General features: G+C 45.6%; 1 protein-coding gene across 3 annotated transcripts in view; it reads right to left on the bottom strand.

The window, feature by feature from the left end:
- SMYD1 (SET and MYND domain containing 1) overlaps nucleotides 1–19,226 on the bottom strand; it is a 37,931-nt gene that overhangs the window by 4,200 nt on the left and 14,505 nt on the right. For 2 of the 3 annotated variants that reach the window (XM_063078448.1, XM_063078446.1), the window contains exons 2-8: nucleotides 18,621–18,797; nucleotides 15,896–16,109; nucleotides 14,153–14,283; nucleotides 12,115–12,153; nucleotides 9,497–9,686; nucleotides 2,413–2,505; nucleotides 140–303 (exon numbers count right to left, since the gene is read on the bottom strand). In XM_063078448.1, coding sequence (XP_062934518.1) covers nucleotides 140–303; nucleotides 2,413–2,505; nucleotides 9,497–9,686; nucleotides 12,115–12,153; nucleotides 14,153–14,283; nucleotides 15,896–16,109; nucleotides 18,621–18,797 — 1,008 coding nt within the window. The remainder of the gene's footprint in view (nucleotides 1–139; nucleotides 304–2,412; nucleotides 2,506–9,496; nucleotides 9,687–12,114; nucleotides 12,154–14,152; nucleotides 14,284–15,895; nucleotides 16,110–18,620; nucleotides 18,798–19,226) is intronic. The other variant, XM_063078447.1, reaches the window with a different exon arrangement.

The raw sequence follows: 19,226 nt of genomic DNA, 5'->3' as shown, positions 1-19,226 counted from the left end.
GTCATGAAGAGAACCGTGATCAATTACTGATGCCTGCTGTGGGTGCAGGAGTGAGAGGTAGCAACACCTGTGCTATTTGCCATCCCCTGGAAGAGACACACTTCCAGGAGACTATCTAAGCCCCAGGATTGTCACCTACATATAGCCATCCACCATCCTCCTGGCATAGTACGAGGCCTCCTCAAAGGCTTGAAGGTAGGAGAGGACCTCTGAAACAATGCTCAGCATCCGCAGCATGTAGAGGTTGGTGTCGGCAAACACTGGCTCCTGCTTCTGCAGGCACTCCCGGCATAATTTCACAACCTAGAGTGAGACATAGGCCCGTCCATTACCATTACACCAGAACACATGTGTAATTCACATATAGGAGCTCCATAATGACATTGGACACTCATTCTTTTAAGGATGGGAAAATATCTGACAAAGGAGGGAAAGCACAGGTTTGTGATTTGATTAGCAAGATGGTCCCATTTGGCTAAGGCATAGGGATGGGAAGGGTAATGGTTGGAGATAACGGCTGACACAGCAGAGTGAGTTTTCAAAGCCAGTAGGTAACAGGGAACTATGCAAGCTATGTATATATTACACATGCATACATACATGTGCATACATGTATACATATGCATACTTATATATACATACATCCATTATTTATTTGTTTCACAACAATGCAATGAGGTAGGTGCTACTAATATTCCCATTTTACCAGATGAGGAAACTGAGGCACAGAGAGAATAAGTACTTTGCCAAAGTCACAGCGGTAGTGAACAGCAGGTCAAGGATTCAAACCAATCAGTCATTCTCCATCTTGACAACCATTCCCATGATTCTCCACCCTGGCTGTGCTTTAGAATCAGCTGGAAAACTTTTTAAAAACACTGATATCCGAGCCCTGCTCCAGACCAGCTGAAACCGAATATCTGGAAAAGAGATGCTACCTGTGTGGTTTGAATTATTCACAGAGAGCTTGGATAATCTTGCCCTACGTGAAGTGTACAAGATGGATGAATGGAGAAGGAGGCTCCCAGGAAGCTGGGAGACCCACCCGGAGGACACTGCCTTGCCCCTGGTGAGAAATAAGATGGGTCTGTCATCTTTTCCGACTGATTCGCGTGCAGACATAGGCTTAGGCTGCACCCTACAAAGTCAAATGGTCTCCAGATTTTAGTTGTTCATTGTTTTCTTCCCTTGCTGCTGTTATGGGAGAAATGCCATATAATTCTTTCTATTTCAACTAAGTGAAAACTAATTTTGCTCTGAGACTTCCCCAGAGCCCGTGGGGCAACTGGGCGGGGGTGCGGCAAAACGAGGGCTGGCAAGCAATTCACCTCGAGCCCATTGGCTAGTGTCCAGCCCAACACCCTGCCATGCCATGTTTGAAGGGAGAAGAGGAGGGGAGAAGCCGGGGAATGAAACCAGTGGAGCTCCTGCTTGCTTCAGCTCCTAACTCGTGCCTCTGACATAGATTTTCCATACTGTACAATAACGTTTTGTTCACGTGACAGTCTCTCCACCTGACAGCAGCATGGCTTATGTTGCTCACCCCAGAAAGGGCTCAGAAATGTGCAACGAATGACTGAGTGAAGGAGGAAGAAGAAGAGAGAGAAAGGCACATAGAAATGAACAGAAATGAATCTTGCACATTGCCATGTCCTAGTGACACTCAAACCTGGCTGCACACCTGAGATGCTTAACAAGCTTGGAAAAAAATACTGATTCATGGTCCCTGTGTTCTGTTGCAAATGGGATGAATTGTATTGTAGGGGTTAAGACACAGGAATCGGTATTTCCAACACGCTTCCCAGCTTAGTTCAATGCAAACTCTCTGCAGGCCAGTATTTGGCAGTGGGTCTCAACTTTGGCTTCATGTTGAAATCACTTGAGAGCTTTAAAAACCTTGTGTCCCATCCCCTATAGATTCTAGTGAAATTGTCCTGGGTAGGAGTCTGGGCATCAGGATTTTTCAAAGGTGATGCTAGTGTACAGGCAGATGAGAATCTCTGGTGCTTTGACAGCCACGGTTGAATGCTCCATTGGTAGAGACTGGAAACCACAGCAGCACATGGTTCAATTAGGGGAAAGCAAACAACCCATGCCCAGCATGTCCCACCGCCATCTCCATTCCTCCATCTCTGGTGCCAGTCTCAGATTTCATAGATGCCCCAGGGCCATTTTCAGGCTGCGTTTGCTCTCCTCAGACCCAGTTTCAGTGGGTTTAACAGTCGCTGAGAACACATTCCTCAGAGGTGCTCAAGGTTTAAGGTCAAGAAGAGTAATGGCTTCAACCAAGGGACATCTTCCAGAAAAACAACCTGCTTGGTGCCTCCCCATCCTCACCCCACTTCCCTCCCTTACTTGACAGCCTTTCCACCCTTTTCCTCACCCCCATCCCCTATAAAAGGGAGTTCTTACCTCATGATACAGACCCTCAGAGCGAGCCTTGTCTATTTTTTCCAGTGTATCCTTGGAGAACTGTATCACCTCCTTCACCACTTCCTTGGAGGGCTGGGAAAAGAAGAGAGACTGAGCTGGAGACCCTTCACGAGGCAACCCATTCTGTCTCTGAAGAGCTGTCATCTTTGACATTCAATGTGGTGCAAGATTGATGGCTCCTCATTCTGCATGCCTCATTTCTGCAATGCTGTTTATGATCCTTATAGCTTTTTGGTTCCCTCATTACACTTCTGACACATATTGTGTTTTCTGTTCACCAACTCCCAGAGACTTTCTGGCAGCCAATTGACCCCAGTCTGCTCATTCCTGGGCCTTTGGATTCCAGAGCAGAACCTGACATTGATCCCTCTTGTGTTTTTGCTGTCATTTTGGATACTGATTCTATCACCTGAAATATTTGCCACTCTTCTTCTTTGCTTCAAGTCAACCACATATCCCACAGGTCTGCCCTGGCATCTTTGCCTTCATTCAAGTCAATGACTTAAATACTAACCAGCACAGGGCTGAAGATTAGAGCCCAAGGATTTGACCCAAAAATCATACTCCAGTTTGCCACTGGATTTCATGAGGGCCCTTGTGATTGTAGTTCTTCAAACCCTACCAAGTGTCTTAGCCTCCAGTCCATATTTCCTTATCTTGACCAAAATCACATCATGAGAGCATTTGTGATCTGTCTCTGTGAAATCTAGACTCATTAGGCTTACTGCATTCGCCTAAGCAGTCTAGTGACCTCGTGCCCCCAGAAATGAGGTTTTGATACTTGAGGTAAGGAAATACCATAACAAGCCAGTTCCCATGAGAACACCATAATTTTGAAGAAAAAGTGCCAAATTTCTCAATGTCCAAAGGAAAAGTTTACTTGCTATGCTTATTCATATCAGAGGCTCTCTTCTGAGACTTTTTATTTTTGCTTAAGCAAATCTTATATAACTTTTTTCTAAAATGAAAATAAATTTATTATCTATTCTGACTGTAAAATTGACATATGCAAGCTGTGAAAAATTAAAACAATATGAAAAACTATGGAGAAAAAAGTAAAAATGCCCAAGACCCACCCAAAGATGGTCAGAGTTAGCAACTGGGGGAATATTTTCTTATGCATACTGTATTAATCTGTTTTTGGTGTTTATAACAAAATATCTGAAACTGGGTGATTTATAAAGAAAACAAAATTTATTGCTTAAGTTTCTGAAGTTGGGAAGTCCAAAGTCCATCTGGTGGTGGCGACAGTGAGCCAGGAGTCTCACGTTGCAAGATGGTGGAAGTAGAGAGAGCAGAGAGAGAGAGAGAGACAGACTCTCCTCTTCTTTTAAAGCCCTCAGAACCACACCCCTGACCACCATTTTTAATCTGTTCACTACTGCATGGTCCTACAATCCAATCACCTCTTCAAGGCTCTACCTTTCAGTTACCATAATAGGATTTCCCACTCTCTAATACATAAAACTGGGGGGGACACAATTCAAGCTTCAATGAGTTTTGGGGGGACATAATTCGATCCACTACATATACATACAAGAATAACATTTAAAATATTTAACAACTTGTACAGGAAAGGCACTAACGAATCAGAACACAGACATTGACAATCAACAACAAGTATGTCTATGATAGCCTTACCATGTGAGTACCGGCTGAATCTCAGTCCTATGTGTGTATACACATGCATGTGTATGTACATGACAATAGGATCAAATTTTTTTTCTCATTGGAATGATACCATATTTCTGTCCATAGCATGTTTTTCCCTCCTTTTATTATAGACATTCTTCCATATCAATAGAAAATATCTATGTCATCATTTTTAATAGAGTTTTCCACTGTATGAAGCTAGAATAATTTATTTTCCATTTCTCTGCTTGTACAATTTTTGTACTGTAAAGAATTGGGCTGAACAGCTCTCTTCAGACACATTGCTTTGTGAGGTCCCCTCAATAAACTACCAAAAAGTAACAAGAGGATAGACTTTGTCTCAGTGCCAATATAGCCCCCTCTGTGGATGAAGATCATCTTCCCTCAGTCTCCCAGCTGTCCTGGGCCACTTCTGCAGTGGATGTCCATCCATCTTGCATATGAGAGGCCCTTGGCTGGGACCGTTTGCCCAAGATCGATCTTCTAAGGAAAGGGGCATTTGTTCTTCTACCCACCTCACCTGCTTTGGCTTCTACAGAGTTCTTGACTGTACCTACACTTTTGGCTCCCTTCGTTTCCATATTCTTCTGTATCTGGGCCTCCCTGGAATTCCGTGTGTCTACCTGTACTTGTCCTATGGCCTGACCCACACAGGTGATGCACTCATCGATGCTCTGACTTCTGCATGCAGATCTACCTCCTGGCTTAACTTTTGCCTTGACCTTTGATTTAGGTGAGATTTCTGGCTTCTGGATGCCTTCCTGCCCGCTACCTAGCCTCAGAGCATTCTTCAGCCTTCTGTGAACTCAAATCCTGTCTGTTCCAGACAAGTCATTTCAGTATGTGTCTGCTTTGCTAAGCCCACCTGAATCAAGAACATTAACAAGAGGGGGTCCATGTCTTGCTTCGTTGTACAGAGTTCTGTGACTGGTGGCCCAGAGGTGAACCACCAACCTGTCAAACTTACGTTTTTAGTTTCATCTATAGCTTGTTGCCCAAGCAGCAACTCATAAAATCAACGTCCAGTTTATCACCACTTGTCTCTTATCTACTGTAAGTTCCATGATCTTTAAAACTCAAAATTCTTAGTGACTCTTCTGGAGTAATCAATAATCAGCTTGTAGGGTAGATTTGGGGAATATCAAGTGGTTATGTGTTAATAAAAGTCTTGCTCAATTTGATGATATGAAGAAGAGCATCACTTTAAGCTCTGGAAGTGAACAAATTTTTCTAAAGGAGGCAACTTCCAAGATTCCCCAAACAACCTTGCAGGAAGGTTGTTAATTAGTAAATGCAACATGTGATCAATCTATTCTGAGAAAGAAACAAGCAGGCTCTGCTTTCCACATTAAAGCCAGGAACCATCTGACTCACAGGCAGGATTTAGGGAACCTCTGCAGTGAAAGCCTGACCTCTCTGGGAGCATCAAAATAAATAGAAAACAAGGAGGAACAGGAAGGGAGGAGGCAGAGGAGGAGGGGGTAAGGGGAGTATTGGTTCCCCACACTTGAAAAATTGGCACATTCTGTGTGAAAGCCATGGGTGGAGGCTAAAGATAGAAAAAGAAAACCTAAGCAGTCTAAACAACGAGAGTCCAGAAGTACGACTGAGGGAAATGTTATAAATGTTGATGTTACCTTCTCACTTTTAAAAATATTTGGTTTGGGGGGAAGAAGACATAACAACTACAGTTCTTGGAGTTGATACGACAAGCAAACAGAAAGGACATTGTTGAGTGGGAGGGAGGAGAGGGAGAAGGGAGGGAGGTTTCGGTAATGGGCCACAATAATCAACCACATTGTGTATCGACAAAATAAAATTTAAAAAAAATAAAAATCTAAAAAAAATAAAAATATTTGGTTTTTATTTCCATTTAGATTCATATATACCTAAATTAAGGAGCTAGGAAAGATATTGATGCCAATGGAAGGTTTGAGGCTGCTGTACTGAAGAGAGACTTATCGGGTTGGGATAGAACATTATGAGTAAAAAAAAGAAAAACAACTGTGATGACATTGTGGATAGTCCCACTTGAAGGAACCATTAGTAAGTTAGTCTAACTTCCCATTTTACAGATGAGGAAACAGGCCCAAAAGGAAAAAGAAAGCTCAGACATGGAGGCCTAAAGAAAGAACTAGAACACAAGCCTCCTACTTCTTTTTCCAGTATTCTTTCTACTACATTATAGTGGCTTTTTTATGCCTTAGGATGCACTTGCTTTTAAAAAGATATATTCAATCTTTTTCTCCACAACTTTTTAGGATGAGTTGTTTTTATTTTGAGTTATTTATTTATAAGTAACTATTTATAAACTGATTTAGAGAAAACCAATTTGATTTAAAAACCAACAGGAAGCTTTTGCTTTGATACTGGGTAGGTTCAAGCACAAACCATAGATCTTTTATATCAAGAGAGATGCCAACTCTGCAATTTAGGCTGGAAGACAGGAGCATATTGAGAAGACATAGGAACTGAAGGCCACATATCACCTACGGAACTATTGAAAACTGTCAGGTAAACATCAAAAGATTTAGAAAAATTACTACATGATTGTTTAATTTTAGAAGGGAGAAAAGAGCGTCTGGACTATTAACAAAATAATTAATTGGTGTTGGGAGCAAGTTATGAAACAAAAACACTCAGGGCCAGGCTCCAGGAGGGAAGGCTGCTGGCTCGCAGAGAAGACATGTTATCCCACAGGTTCTGAAGGTCAGGGGTGGGGGGACACAGTGATGACTCTTCTCTGTAGCACCTATGACACTGCGCTCCTGCCTCATGCGTACATGCCAGTATAGATTGTCTGGAATACAGGAACTTTGATTCTGTGAAAAGGATGTTGTTCCTATAAAGAACGTGTTAACCCTTGTGTCCCAACTGCTTTGTCTCCTGTCTGGGAGGGCTGTCTGTCAATTTCTCCACCTCAGGCATTGTCGACCTGTTGGTCACAGCCTCCTCTCCTACTTCTGTCTGTATGGAGATGGACTATGATTGCCCATGCCTGGGTGAGCATGGGTCTGTGTTTGTGTGAGTGTGTACATCCCTTTTAATTTTCATAAATGGTAGTGCACACAGTGTTCTGGGTTGAATTGTATCCCCCCAAAATTCACATGTTGAACTCCTATCCCCCACAGTACCTCAGAATGTGACCTTATTTAGAAATAGGATCATTGCAGATGTAAGTAGTTAAAATGAGATCATATTGGAGTAGGGTGGGCCCCTAATCTGATATGACTGGGGTCCTTTAAAAAAGAACGCCATGCAGAGAGAAAAAGACAAGCCTAGAGGGAAGACATCTTGAAGAGATGCAGGCAGAAGACACACCAACCACAAGCCCAGGAGAGAGATCGGAACAGATCCTTCCTTCACAGCCCTCAGGACTGACCCTGCCCACACCTCGATTGTGGACTTCCAGCTTCCAGGACTATGAGACAAATTTCTGTTGTTTAAGCCACCCAGTTTATGGTACATTGTTATAGTAGCCCAAGCAAACTAATACCCATGGCATTGTTTAGCCCCTTAATTCTTTTCCCTTAAGAAATAGAGCTCATTCCAAGTCTGTATGTAAAGATTTACCTCATTCATTTTAATAATTGCAGGGTATTTCCTTCATTTAAATATTTCTCTACTGTGGTTGTTTAGGTTTTATTCAATATTTTGTTGTTCACAATAATGCTGCAATGTCTGTCTTTACATACAAGGTAACCTCAATAAATTCATAGAAAAATAGAATTGAAAGATAAGAGAAGTCTTTCCATGAAATTTTTGATGTTCCTTGTATATCTTTGTGCACGTGTGCCAGTATGTCTGCAGGGTAAATTCTTAGAAGAACTTGGTCAGCAGGTAAAAAATATTATATATTGAGAATTAAAATAAGTTGGTGGCAAAAAAAAAAAAAAATGTCTAGAATAGCCAGGGGATGAAAGGGAGAGATGAGTTAGGGATGGAGGGACAGTGTTATCTGAATATTATTAGCACTAACACCTTCGAGTAATGAAAGTCCCTGAGGGGGCCACACCATCCATACCAAGGAGTCAGTTTTGCTTGTAGCCTTTGCTCTAATCAGAGGCAAATTTCTGCCCTCATATAGGATGTGGAAGTTAGTTTAAAAGTACATTTAAGTATTTGTATATTAAATACACTAGTAGACTGTCAGTTTTATAGAAATGCTCAGTTAACCTCCCCTGAAAGTCTGGCTCCTGATTAAAAACCTATGTGTGATTTCTCAGGCCCTGGCACAGGCAATGACAAAGGCTTTACCTGGCAGGCCTCAGCGGAAAGCTGCCCTCACCCACCAGACCTGGTGCACAGCCAGTGCATGGCTGTCTGGGAGGGTGGCGGGGAGGGAGACAGTGCACGATGAAGTCAAGAAATTAGGCTTCCCTGTGTGGTCATGCTCCTCACATAGTTGCATTCCTGGCCTGGGCACCTTCATTCCTGGGTCTCTTTATCTGACACCTTGGGCCAAGGTCCTCCTCAGCACCTCTGCTGAGGCCTCCTTATGGAAGGAAGAGGGGGAAGGCTTGAAGACACTTCTCCCCACTCTGACTTGGTACCCAGTACTTTTCCATCCCTAGCACTTCACCCTCTACTTCCCTCCAACCCTAGGTCTGTAAAACTGCTGGAGGCTTTTGTTGGGGCTCCCTCAACAGTGAGATGCCCCCATACCTGTGTTGATCCACCTGACCCTCACTGGTGCACTGCTCCATGGGAGGAAATGGACCAGGGGAGGCGACGCTTTCTCCGGTTTTAGCTTCTTGCTTACACTATTGTAGTGATTACAGACTCCACTCTCCTTTTCGGCTTGCTGCTTTAATCAGCTACTCTGATACCTGGTGGCTCAGCTTTCCCTCCCAGCTCAGCTGAGCTCCTACGTCCCCTCCGCAAGCCTTCCTCTGGTGCTCTGCTGCTCAGAGGACTCAACGGCAACAGCTGCTAGGGAGTAAAGGACATCAACCAAGCTAAACATTGCCCAATCTCCATAGGAGAATCTTTATAATGACCAGACAGCAAACCCCTTTGCCTGTCTCATCTCGATATCTGAAATTCTCAGCATTCCTTAACCTGTAAAGGGGCAGGAGGAGGAACCAAAATTTGCAGAGCGCCGACTCTATATGCTGGTCCCTTTACATACATCATCTTGTTTAATCCTTGTAACAACCCCTTGTAGTGGGACCATTATTCCTATCTTACCAAAGAGAAAACTCAGTGACTTCCCCAAATGCAAGCACCTGGCAAGTGGTGGTGCCAGGACACTAGTACTGCTCTAGCCACCACACCATGCCACCTCCCCAATGGTTAGAGGCTGGTCCTCTGGGAAGGTATTAGGCAGAAACATATTGATTAGCTGTGGAATCCCCCCTTGACTGGCTCCTTGATGGCCACGAACACCCCACAGCAGGGCTGCATGTACCTTGGGGTCGTCTTTCACCCCCAGGAAGAGGTCATCCTTCAGCCCTTTTTGGCAGTGCTCGCACATGCAGTCAAAGTAGTACTGTTTCTTCAGCTGCTTCTTGCGGTCCTCACTGACGTTGAGGAAGTCGATATAGGACACGGTCAGCTCCTCACCTTCTGAGATCTTGCCCAGGGCCCGGAGCTCAATTCTGGAGCAGAGCAAAAGGAAAAGAGTAAATCAAATCCACACCCATCAGAATGAGATTCATGCTCTCCAAGGCTTCAAGGAGTCTCAAAGACAGCAACTTCCCTAGCAATCTGAGAAAACTCCTACTCCTCCCAAAAAGCGGAGATGTGACCTCAGGCACAGTGTTCTGGACAATTCCACTCTGTTCATTGCAACAGTCGAATATGCTCCATTCAGTTAATCTTATTGGCTTATTGGTTGAAGGTAGTTAGCAACAGCAGACCACCTTTCAATTCCTTTCCAGCCTGGACCCAGCCTTCCAATTACCTAAAGCATTATCTACCTTACCATGTAATAGATACAGAAGTGTTGAAGATAAAAGCCCACTGCAGAACTTACATCTAAATCTAACAAGTGGAGGCCAGCTCAAGGCCTCTCAGCCATGCCCCCCTCCACCACAGGCCAGACGGCTACAGAAAACAAGTGGTGAGCCCTGCAAGCTGGGTCCTAAGCCAAGCTCCTGTACTCATATCTCCCTGGGATCTGAGGCCTCACTTCCTAGTGGGAAGCCATCACCCAGACAGCGAGTGGCAGGATGCACAGGGCTGGGGAGAGCATCTGTATAGGGATCTGTGGTCATTTCTTGTGCCTCCCAGAAAAGCTGTTAGACACCATGTAAAAGGCGGGGCAAGACTCCAGCACCCCAGAAGGTTCCTAGTCAAAGGCAGCCCCTTCCATGTACCCTGAAATGACAACCAAGGGAGTGACAGCTGAATGGCAGTGACATGCATGCCCAGGCATCAGATGTGACCACTTAAGGTTTAAAACCCACCCCCAGGTAAGAGCTGCAAGGGACCCTCATTTCACAAACGAGAACACTAACACAAGGTCCCACAGCACTTTGGTGACAGAGCTAAGATTAGAACCCAAGTGCATTCACGCTTCACCACATCATACCAGCCTCAGCTGGCTGTTTTCAGGCTGTGTCCTGGGTCTGCAATGCACAGGAATGAGATGCACCAAAGCCCTTGCTCTTTAGAATTCCACAAATGTCCTGAACAGTTCTGTGAGCAGCTCCTGGCCAGTGTGGAGTGCGGAGCTCTGGTGTTTGACCCTGGGGGGATAAGTAAGCAATTCTGTCCCCACTAGTCCCATAGTGACATATCCTAACTTAACAGTAACTCAGTGGCCAATCAGGTTGGAATTTCTAATACCTTTGCTTCCAAGAATTGATAAGCCAATTCTTGCAAGGTCTCAGTGTGTCTCAGATTATTTCAATGATGTTAAAGAATGTGCAAAACCAAATTAACTTAATGTTATTTTGAATATTTAAAAAATGCATATATGTTCAACCCATTTTACCTTACTTGGAACAGGGAAAGGAGGGGCAAGTGGGGACCAACACAGAATAAGCACTGCAGAAAGAGTCAAGAGAGGAGGGTTCTAGCCCTGGCCCTCCCTCCAACCAGGTTTCATGGACAAGTCACTTCCCTACCCTGGACTCCAGATGCCTTTCATCTCCAACACTCTGTAACCCTGTAGTTCAGCTAATTAAGCCACAAGTAGGCAACTTATTTAAGTATTTTTTGTAGAGACTAGGAACAGAGCCCAGAGCCAAAAAGATGTAGAACTAGAGGTCCCTAGGGATTCTCTTATCTTGACCTTTGCTCTACAGATAAGGAATCCAAGCCTAGCAGATGATGTGAATCATTCAAAATCATGTGCAATGCCACCGCACCAACACAGACTCAGATGTACCAGTATCCCTACCCCTGCATTCCAGAGCCCAAACTCCCATGCAGAATTGTGTTCTTAATTCAAAGACCATTTCCAGAGCTTTCATGGCCGGCCTGAAATAAAGACCTGTCTGGGGCCATTTGGTTGTCATTAAGAAAAGACAAAAGTAAAATGTAAGCTAAACCAATAATTCATAGTTGGTCAGAGAGGTAAAGAGAATACTATGAGTAAATATTTATCAAAAATGTCATAGATATTTTGAATTTGTTATTCAAAATTAGGGGTGCTATTTTCAGAACCCAATCTGGGTGAGAAGTTGGGGATTAAAAACAAACACGCAATCCTTTAGTGGGTCAGTAATATCAACAGTCCTCATTCATGGTAGTCAAGGTTTTGGGGGACGATGTGGGCTTTTATGGAGATAATGTGAACTAGAAGGTGCATGCTTCAAGGTTGGAGAGCGGAAAAGTAAGGAGTGAAAGGGGGAGAAAAGAAGCAGAATAAAGCAAAGGCAGGTGGTGGGTAGGTGAGGAACAAATGATTCATTTAAATGCATTAAAAATACAACATTCAACAAAGATAAGACACTGGGAGCAGGAGGACATTATGGACTGACGGCAGCCAAGGAGTCTTGGGAAGGGGTCGTCCCAGCAAACCAGGCAAGTGAGGGAGATGGGTCAGAGGAAGAGGGATGCTTCAAAAGACTGACCCACCTCATCTGGGTGTGAAACATGGATTTCACTGCCTCATGACTGAAAGAAAAAACAGACACCCGAATGGAAATCATTACCATTGGCTGATCCGGCACGGCTTGCAAGGGTGCACAGCTTTCTGGGTTACACATTCAAAGCTTTGTCCATCACAGCCTTTACCCCAGCCCCTTCTAGCTTGGCTTACTGGATGAGATGCATCCTGGTTTAGTGGAGCATGCACTAGATTCGGAAGAGATGTTCTGGGCTCAAAGGTATTTAGCCCTGAACAAGTTACTATTCTTCCCTAGGTCTCAATGTCTCACCTGTAATGTGGTAATAAGACCATTGTGAGACAATGCATTTAAAAGTATAGTGCTGCAAAATGTATGTGCTGTTGTTATTATTATCCCACTAACAAGCATCCTGGACATCTATCTTGGGGAGAGTCTGGACTGTGTGCAGAGACTGATTAGGTCACACGGGTAGTATGTAAAAATTGTTGCGGTGAAAATTGGCTCCTGACACTGTGTCCATGGCTCTTTCCACTATGGCAGGCAGCTTGGTAGAGACTGCAAAGTCATCTTTTTTTGCACAAAAGCCAAGAAGCCCAGGTAAAACACAGCTGCTTAAAATTAGTAAAGGCAAGGAAGCCAGAGCAGACACCAGAGATGACCTGAAGAAAGGATTCCAGCTTCCTTGATTGTTACACATAGTGACGAGAGGAGCCCTGGATCACCACCACTTAGGGAAAGGTCCTCTAGAAAGTCCAGCCCTGTACATGGCTGAATTTGATCCTCTCTGCCAACCAGGCTAAGCCCAGATGATAGTCCCTCCAGGGAAGATTCCATGAGGTCCAGGCCAGAGACCCCAAGAGGCTTAGGAAGGGAAATACAAATTCTAGAAAAAGATTATCATCTGGGTCCAAAATAAACTTTCCTGTCTTCAGTGACTTTCTCAATTGTTTAAGAGCCTGGTTTTAGACATAGGAGGAAAAATGGAAATCAGAATCCTTCCTGTATTGGGCCTTAGGCTTGCTTCACAGCTGAGAACCAAAAACCATTCTCTTTGGTTTCTAGAAAGTTTGGGGGGAAAACCTGTTCATTGCTGATGGTTCAGAGTTGACTTACATCTGTCATGAAAGTGCATGTCTCAGAGCAAAAGCAATTAATATTACCCAGACTTAATTCCCCCAGATCTCCCCAGCCTGATCCTTGGACAACCAGGGTCTCAATCTGTTTGATGATTCTTCTCCATTTGTGCCCCAACCCCAAGATCCACTCTTTACCCTTATGTCCCTAATTTGTGCCTTCTTGGGGCCAGAGAGCTGACCTCTGAGGGCTATGTACCCCAGGTTCCTTTGCTCTATGGCTTCTGGTTGGGTTCAGCCAACAGGAGGAGAAAGAGATTGGGGTATTCAGTCCACTGGCTTCCTCTCTGCTGCACCATGGTTCTGGCAGTGGCTGGTTTCTCTACAAGCACAGCTGTAAGCCACAGCCAAGTATTGGGTGTTGGGGGTCAAGGGGGACCTCCAGCATGGCTCCAGTTCTCACTGGATGCCAGAACAGTGCTTTCTTCAGAGGTGGTTATGGTTTCATGTTGCTAGACCCTGGGTACCTCACTATTCCTTGTTAGTTTCTTAAACTCTGACTACACTTCTGTAAATTGTCCCTTCATTGAATTCTCTTTGGGTAAACGCCTTTGAGTATGCTTTCTGATTCCCGCTGCGACCTTCTCAGTTGATGTCGTCCTGCAATGACCTCTAGATAGATACTCCCAGGCTTCAAGTTTGAAAATAGTAGCGAGAGGTTTATCTAACACGTCTAAGTAGCCTCAAGAAATATGGGAAGACTCCGAAATGACCCATGTGGAATTCTTTGATATCCTCCTCATTACCTTTCTTCCATCCACAATTATTCTAGAATGAGATTTCTATTCGCCGCACGTTTGAAATCCATGCTAGTTCAGGAAGAACAGGTTGACTTTGGTTTGAGTCAAGTGGAGAAAACACCATAATGTCTCCCCAATCCCAACGTATACCCCCAGTTAATGACATACTCACTTGCCATTGTTAAATATGACTGTGCAGTTGGGCCAACAGTCATGGTTCACCAGGCCTAGGTTGGGGAAGATGCCCACGCCCACTGCCTGCAGGCCTCTCTGATCACTGAGAGTGAAACCGTTGCAGTTAATCTACCCAGAGGAAAAGACAAAATAGTCAGTCAGCAGACATGGACTAACGACAGAGTATCACCTAGCTGCTGAGAGAAGTTTAAAAAAATGGAAGACCCGGTCTCACCCTGGAGATCCTCAGAGAGTCTAGAAACAAAACAGTCTCCTGTTCTCTATGTGACTCCAAGTGGTCCACAAGATTAACAGCATGGGAGAGTACTGTTTGAAAAGTGCATCACTACCTCGAAAGTCTTGGGTGCCTATATTCTAAAAAGGCCAAAGAGAGATGGTTCTGAGAAGTCTCTCCCCTTTTGTGGAGAGACAATGAATCTTCCTCATTACCTGTCCTGGTTTTTCTCTCCATGCCCTGCTTTGCCCATGTGTGTGTGTCTCCTTGTCTCTCCCCTGCGTCCTGTGCCTACCCACCCTCAACTCCTGTGGCTGCTCATAAAATAAAATTGACATCTCTTTTAGATTATTTTGTGTCTGTGGATAGTTTTATATTCTCTTTTCACAATTTTAAAATCTGATGACTGCCATATTTAACACTTATCTCTGAGATGCAATGCAAATCAAGTCGGTTATTACCGATATGGCATTCAATTGACTTTCTCTTCCTTAAAAATAAGTTGTTCTTTATAGAAACAGATTCCAAACATCTGCTCTCGGGGTATGAAAAATGCATAAAAATAAATATAATCTCTCTCTCTCTCTCTCTCTCTCTCTCTCTCTCTCTCTCTCTCTCTCTCTCTCCATGCTGAGGACTGAAGAGATGTTGAATGTGATCATGCTGTTGCTGTTATTACAATAACCTCCCTCCTCAGCCGGCTCACCACCCTCACCCAAGGGGCCTGACCTGCCAAATGGAAGACATCTACCTCCTTAGCCCATAGCCTGAGCCTCCTGATCCCCCAGGCTCCTGTTGATCCTGCCCAGCAGACCTGGGGAAAGGAACAATCTTATTTCCAAAGTGACTGATGGACAGGAAAGGATGGTGATCAGGTCTTTGTTTTCAATGAGGAGAGGAGAAAATTTAGGAAGTGCAAATAATCAAGAAGATTAATTACCATCCAAATCTACCATTCAGAGATAGTAAATAAATAAAGTTTATATGTGGGATGCCAACTTCAGATGGGGCAGGAATGACCCCGTAGTAAGTATGCAAAGCCAGAAAACAGTACAGGATGAGAGGTCTTCATTAAAGCTTCCAACTCCCTTCAGTCCTTCTATTGGCCTCACCTCCCAATTCTGGCCTGGCAGCTTCTGGGAATGTCTTAGTTGGACAATCCCAGCTGTCACGATGGTCCCTCCTTTCTGAAGAACCATACTCTAGAATCTTTTTAAGTTAGGTCACTTAGGGGCCTGTCCTTGGGCTCAGAAATGGAAGGGGCAGTAGGTGTTCCTCTACATCTGGTAAATAGCTGGCAGACTTCACCAGAGTCCCTGGTTGCCTGAGCTGGATGTGATCTTTATGGAAATAGAAGTCACTGCCCTGGGCAGATGGGGCTTCCTCCTCAGAGCTGTTCACCTCTGAGAAGCCCCACCCTCCCAAAGGGGAAGAGGGAAGAAAGGAGGAGGAAGACAGAAAGGCTGAGAGGAGGGGGCATTGGGGGGGGTACTCTGGGGGCCATACCACTCCAAAGATGTGCGAGATATACTGCATGCTGAACTGCTGGCTCTGGGGAGGCCAGTACTGCAAGAACGTGTCCACGTCCACCCGCAGCTCCTTCCGCTCCTCCTCCCCAAAGTGCTCCACGTGGTTCTGCAAGTCGTCCACAGAGACCAGGCAGCCCTCTGTGAGCCCGGTGCCCTCTCTCTCTACCCGCCACATGATGCGTGCCGCCAGCCTGTGAAGAGAGACAGTGTTAGGGAGGCCACCGCTGCACTCATTCATTCATTCATTCATTCATTCCACAAACACTCATAGGGTGCTTAATGCATGGCAGGCACAGTGTGTGGCCCAAGATACAGTTTTGAACTAGAAATATGAAATTTCTTCTATAATGAAGCTCCTCGCAGCAGGGGAGAAGTAAGGAAACAAGACCATTTTAAGTAGTGGTCAGTTCTGTGCAGAAAATAAAATAGGGTGACATGATGGAGAGTGGCTGGGGGAAGGAAGCAGAGGTACTGGGGAGGTGTCACGGACAAGGCACATTTGAGCTGGGATGGGGCTGGACAGAAGAAGCTGGCTCAGTGAGGCTGGGGAAAGCAGGCTTTGGAAGGGAAGAGCAGCGAACACAAAGGCCCTGAAGCAGGAGTGAGCTTGGCACGACGGCGGAACAGCAAGATGCCAAAGTGACTGGAGCACAGGGAGCCAGCTGTGGAGAGCTTGGCAGCAGCCAGGTCACATGGGTCTGGGGACACAAAGACAGGTGGCAGTTGAGTCTCTCTTGACCGTATGGCTCACTAGGATGAGCACTGGGTAAGGAGTCTAATGAGCTGGGTGTGACCACTTCCACTTCATACTGTGTGAGCCTGGGCAAGTCATTTGACCTCCCTGAGCCTATCCAGTGGCCAGTAAAATAGGGATAAGTTTCCCTGCTGTGCTAACCTCCCGGGGTATTCGGATGACAAAGTGAGGTCATGATGCTCACATCGTGTGTGAGCTTATTCAAATTCTTAATGGTTGGGGAGAGAGAAAGTGAAGAAGGCAATCTAGGTGGTGAAACAGTGTAAGCAGAGGCCCAAGGGCCACCATGGGCACGGCACACACAGGGAGCGGGGAGGGACCTGGCCTGGCTGGCACTGAGGGCTGTGGGGGAGGAGGGGCCCCAGAGCACAGGGCTTTGTGTGTGAGACAGGGGACGTACTTCACCTGGAGGGCCTCCTTGTTAACCTTTAGGCAGCCTGTCCCAACAAAATGAAATCTGTGACCCAGGGACACTTTGGTATCTCTCTGCCACCCTCTGACTTCATGCTGTCCAGGTGCCTGGGAGAGGCTGGTGACACAGAGCAGACTCTGCCCCTTAGGAGAGACCCCCTTGGCAAAGCACAGACCCTTTTCTCCTCTCATTCGAGTCACAGAGTTATTTCTAGACAGATGCCCTGCTGGAGACCCTGGGTGCCTGGGAACTGAAGTGTCCCCACGTGGAACCCAGGACAGCACTGGGGAAAATGAGAGTCAGGATGTGGTCTGAGGTAGAGCTGCTGCCTTCAAATATTGGGAAAATGGTCATGAAGCTCAGAGAATAGAGGACAATGAGTGAGAGATTTCAACTCAGTATCAGAAAAAAACTGCTAACTGGAACTGTGCAGATGGAGGAACTAAGCTCCCATCCCAGGAGGTGACATTTACTTTGGGTCTTGAAGAATATGTAGGATTTCAGCTAAGGAGGATGGGGAAGCTGACTGAGCCATTTCACCCTGCAGCTGCCTAAAAATTATCAGGATATGATCATTTCATTCTATGTTTTACCTTCACACGCTGCAGGGAGAGTGTGAATGCTCCGGATCACCAGCCGCGTCTCCTTTGCCCTCCACTGCCGGCTGCCTAAGCACCGCCCTGCAGCCCAGGTCAGGCCTAGCCCAGAGGGACCTCCAGGACTTGGAAGCTCTTGAGCTGGGGCTCCCCAGGTATTGGCCTGAGATTTCTGGCAATGGCCATCAGGAAAGGCCATTAGCTGTAAACTCAAATGCCCTTTCGGGTGTAATGTGTATGACCACAGGGAGTAGTTGGGCTGCAGTGACTTGGAAAGGTCTGGGGGGGTTTGGTGGTTGCTTTGTTTTGTTGGTGGCTGGCTAGTGCGGGGATCCAAACCTGTGACCTTGGTCCTCTGTATTTTTTAAAGGAGACAGATGCTATTGAACTCCAGCCTATTTTGCCAGATCTTCAGCTTTTATTTTTTGTTTTGTTATTTCAAGAGAAGCCAGAAATCCTAATTTTTTGAAATGTGAAATTTCCAAATTTTTAAACACTGACAGATCAATTTTTTTTTTTTAAGATGACCAGTAAGAGGATCTTAACCCTTGACTTGGTGTTGTCAGCACCACGCTCTCCCAAGTGTGCTAACCGGCCGTCCCTATATAGGGATCTGAACCCTTGGCCTTGGTGTTACCAGCACCACACTCTCCCAAGTGAGCCACGGGCTGGACCGAGATCAATTTTTACAAAACTAAACACTGGGGTGGTCATGCAGAAGGAGTCTGCCGGCCAGCTCCCACAGTGGCTGCAGTCTGGAATCGGGTGTAACACCCACTTCTCCCTCTTAGACCTGAAGGGAGGGAACAGAAGCCTCTTTGAGGCTCTTTCCTGATTTGAACTTAGTCTGGCTTCCTTAGACCTAGGAATGCTGTCGCTGCCACCATATCCAGCGCGACACTTGGGAATCCCAAGTCCCCCCCTGGGACCCAGCTCTGACCTGATGTTCTCGTTGGGCACCTTCCCATATCTCTTGATGGCTGAACACTCGTTCTTGTGGTTCAGCCAAGCATCCTTCTGGCAGGTGCGGTCACAGTAATGGGCAAACTTGCATTGCCCACAGCGGTGGAGCTTCTCCTGCCTCTTGAAGCAGGTGTGGCACACAAAGTTCACGAGGCTGGAAATGGAGGGAGATGACACATGACTGGGGACACAGTGGGAAGGACACTGCACCTGCTGTTGGGAGGTCTGAGAGCTGGTACTGGCTCCGGGGGCCAATCCTTGTCTTTCTAAGCTTCAGATACCACTTGTCAAAATGAGGGGCTTCGGTTTCTAAAGGTCCCTCCCTGTTATAACTAGTCCTTTAGCAGATATTTTTAAGTGACCCTGATGTGGGAGAAACTATTGCCCTGAGCACAAATGTCCTTCAATTCAACAGGTGTAAATCCATGCCCTGTGTGTGTTAGGCACTGGGAATACCACAGGTTACCAGAGAAACTTGCAGTCACCATGCAGCATCATGAGTGCTATGATGGGAGCACAGGGGATCCCTCTAACACATTGAAGTCGACACTTGAAGTCTTCTATGCCAAAGAAATGGGTCAAA

This window comes from Cynocephalus volans, chromosome 14, assembly GCF_027409185.1.
Source record: "Cynocephalus volans isolate mCynVol1 chromosome 14, mCynVol1.pri, whole genome shotgun sequence".
Lineage (NCBI taxonomy): Eukaryota > Metazoa > Chordata > Mammalia > Dermoptera > Cynocephalidae > Cynocephalus > Cynocephalus volans.
This window is presented reverse-complemented; position numbering and strand designations above follow the sequence as displayed.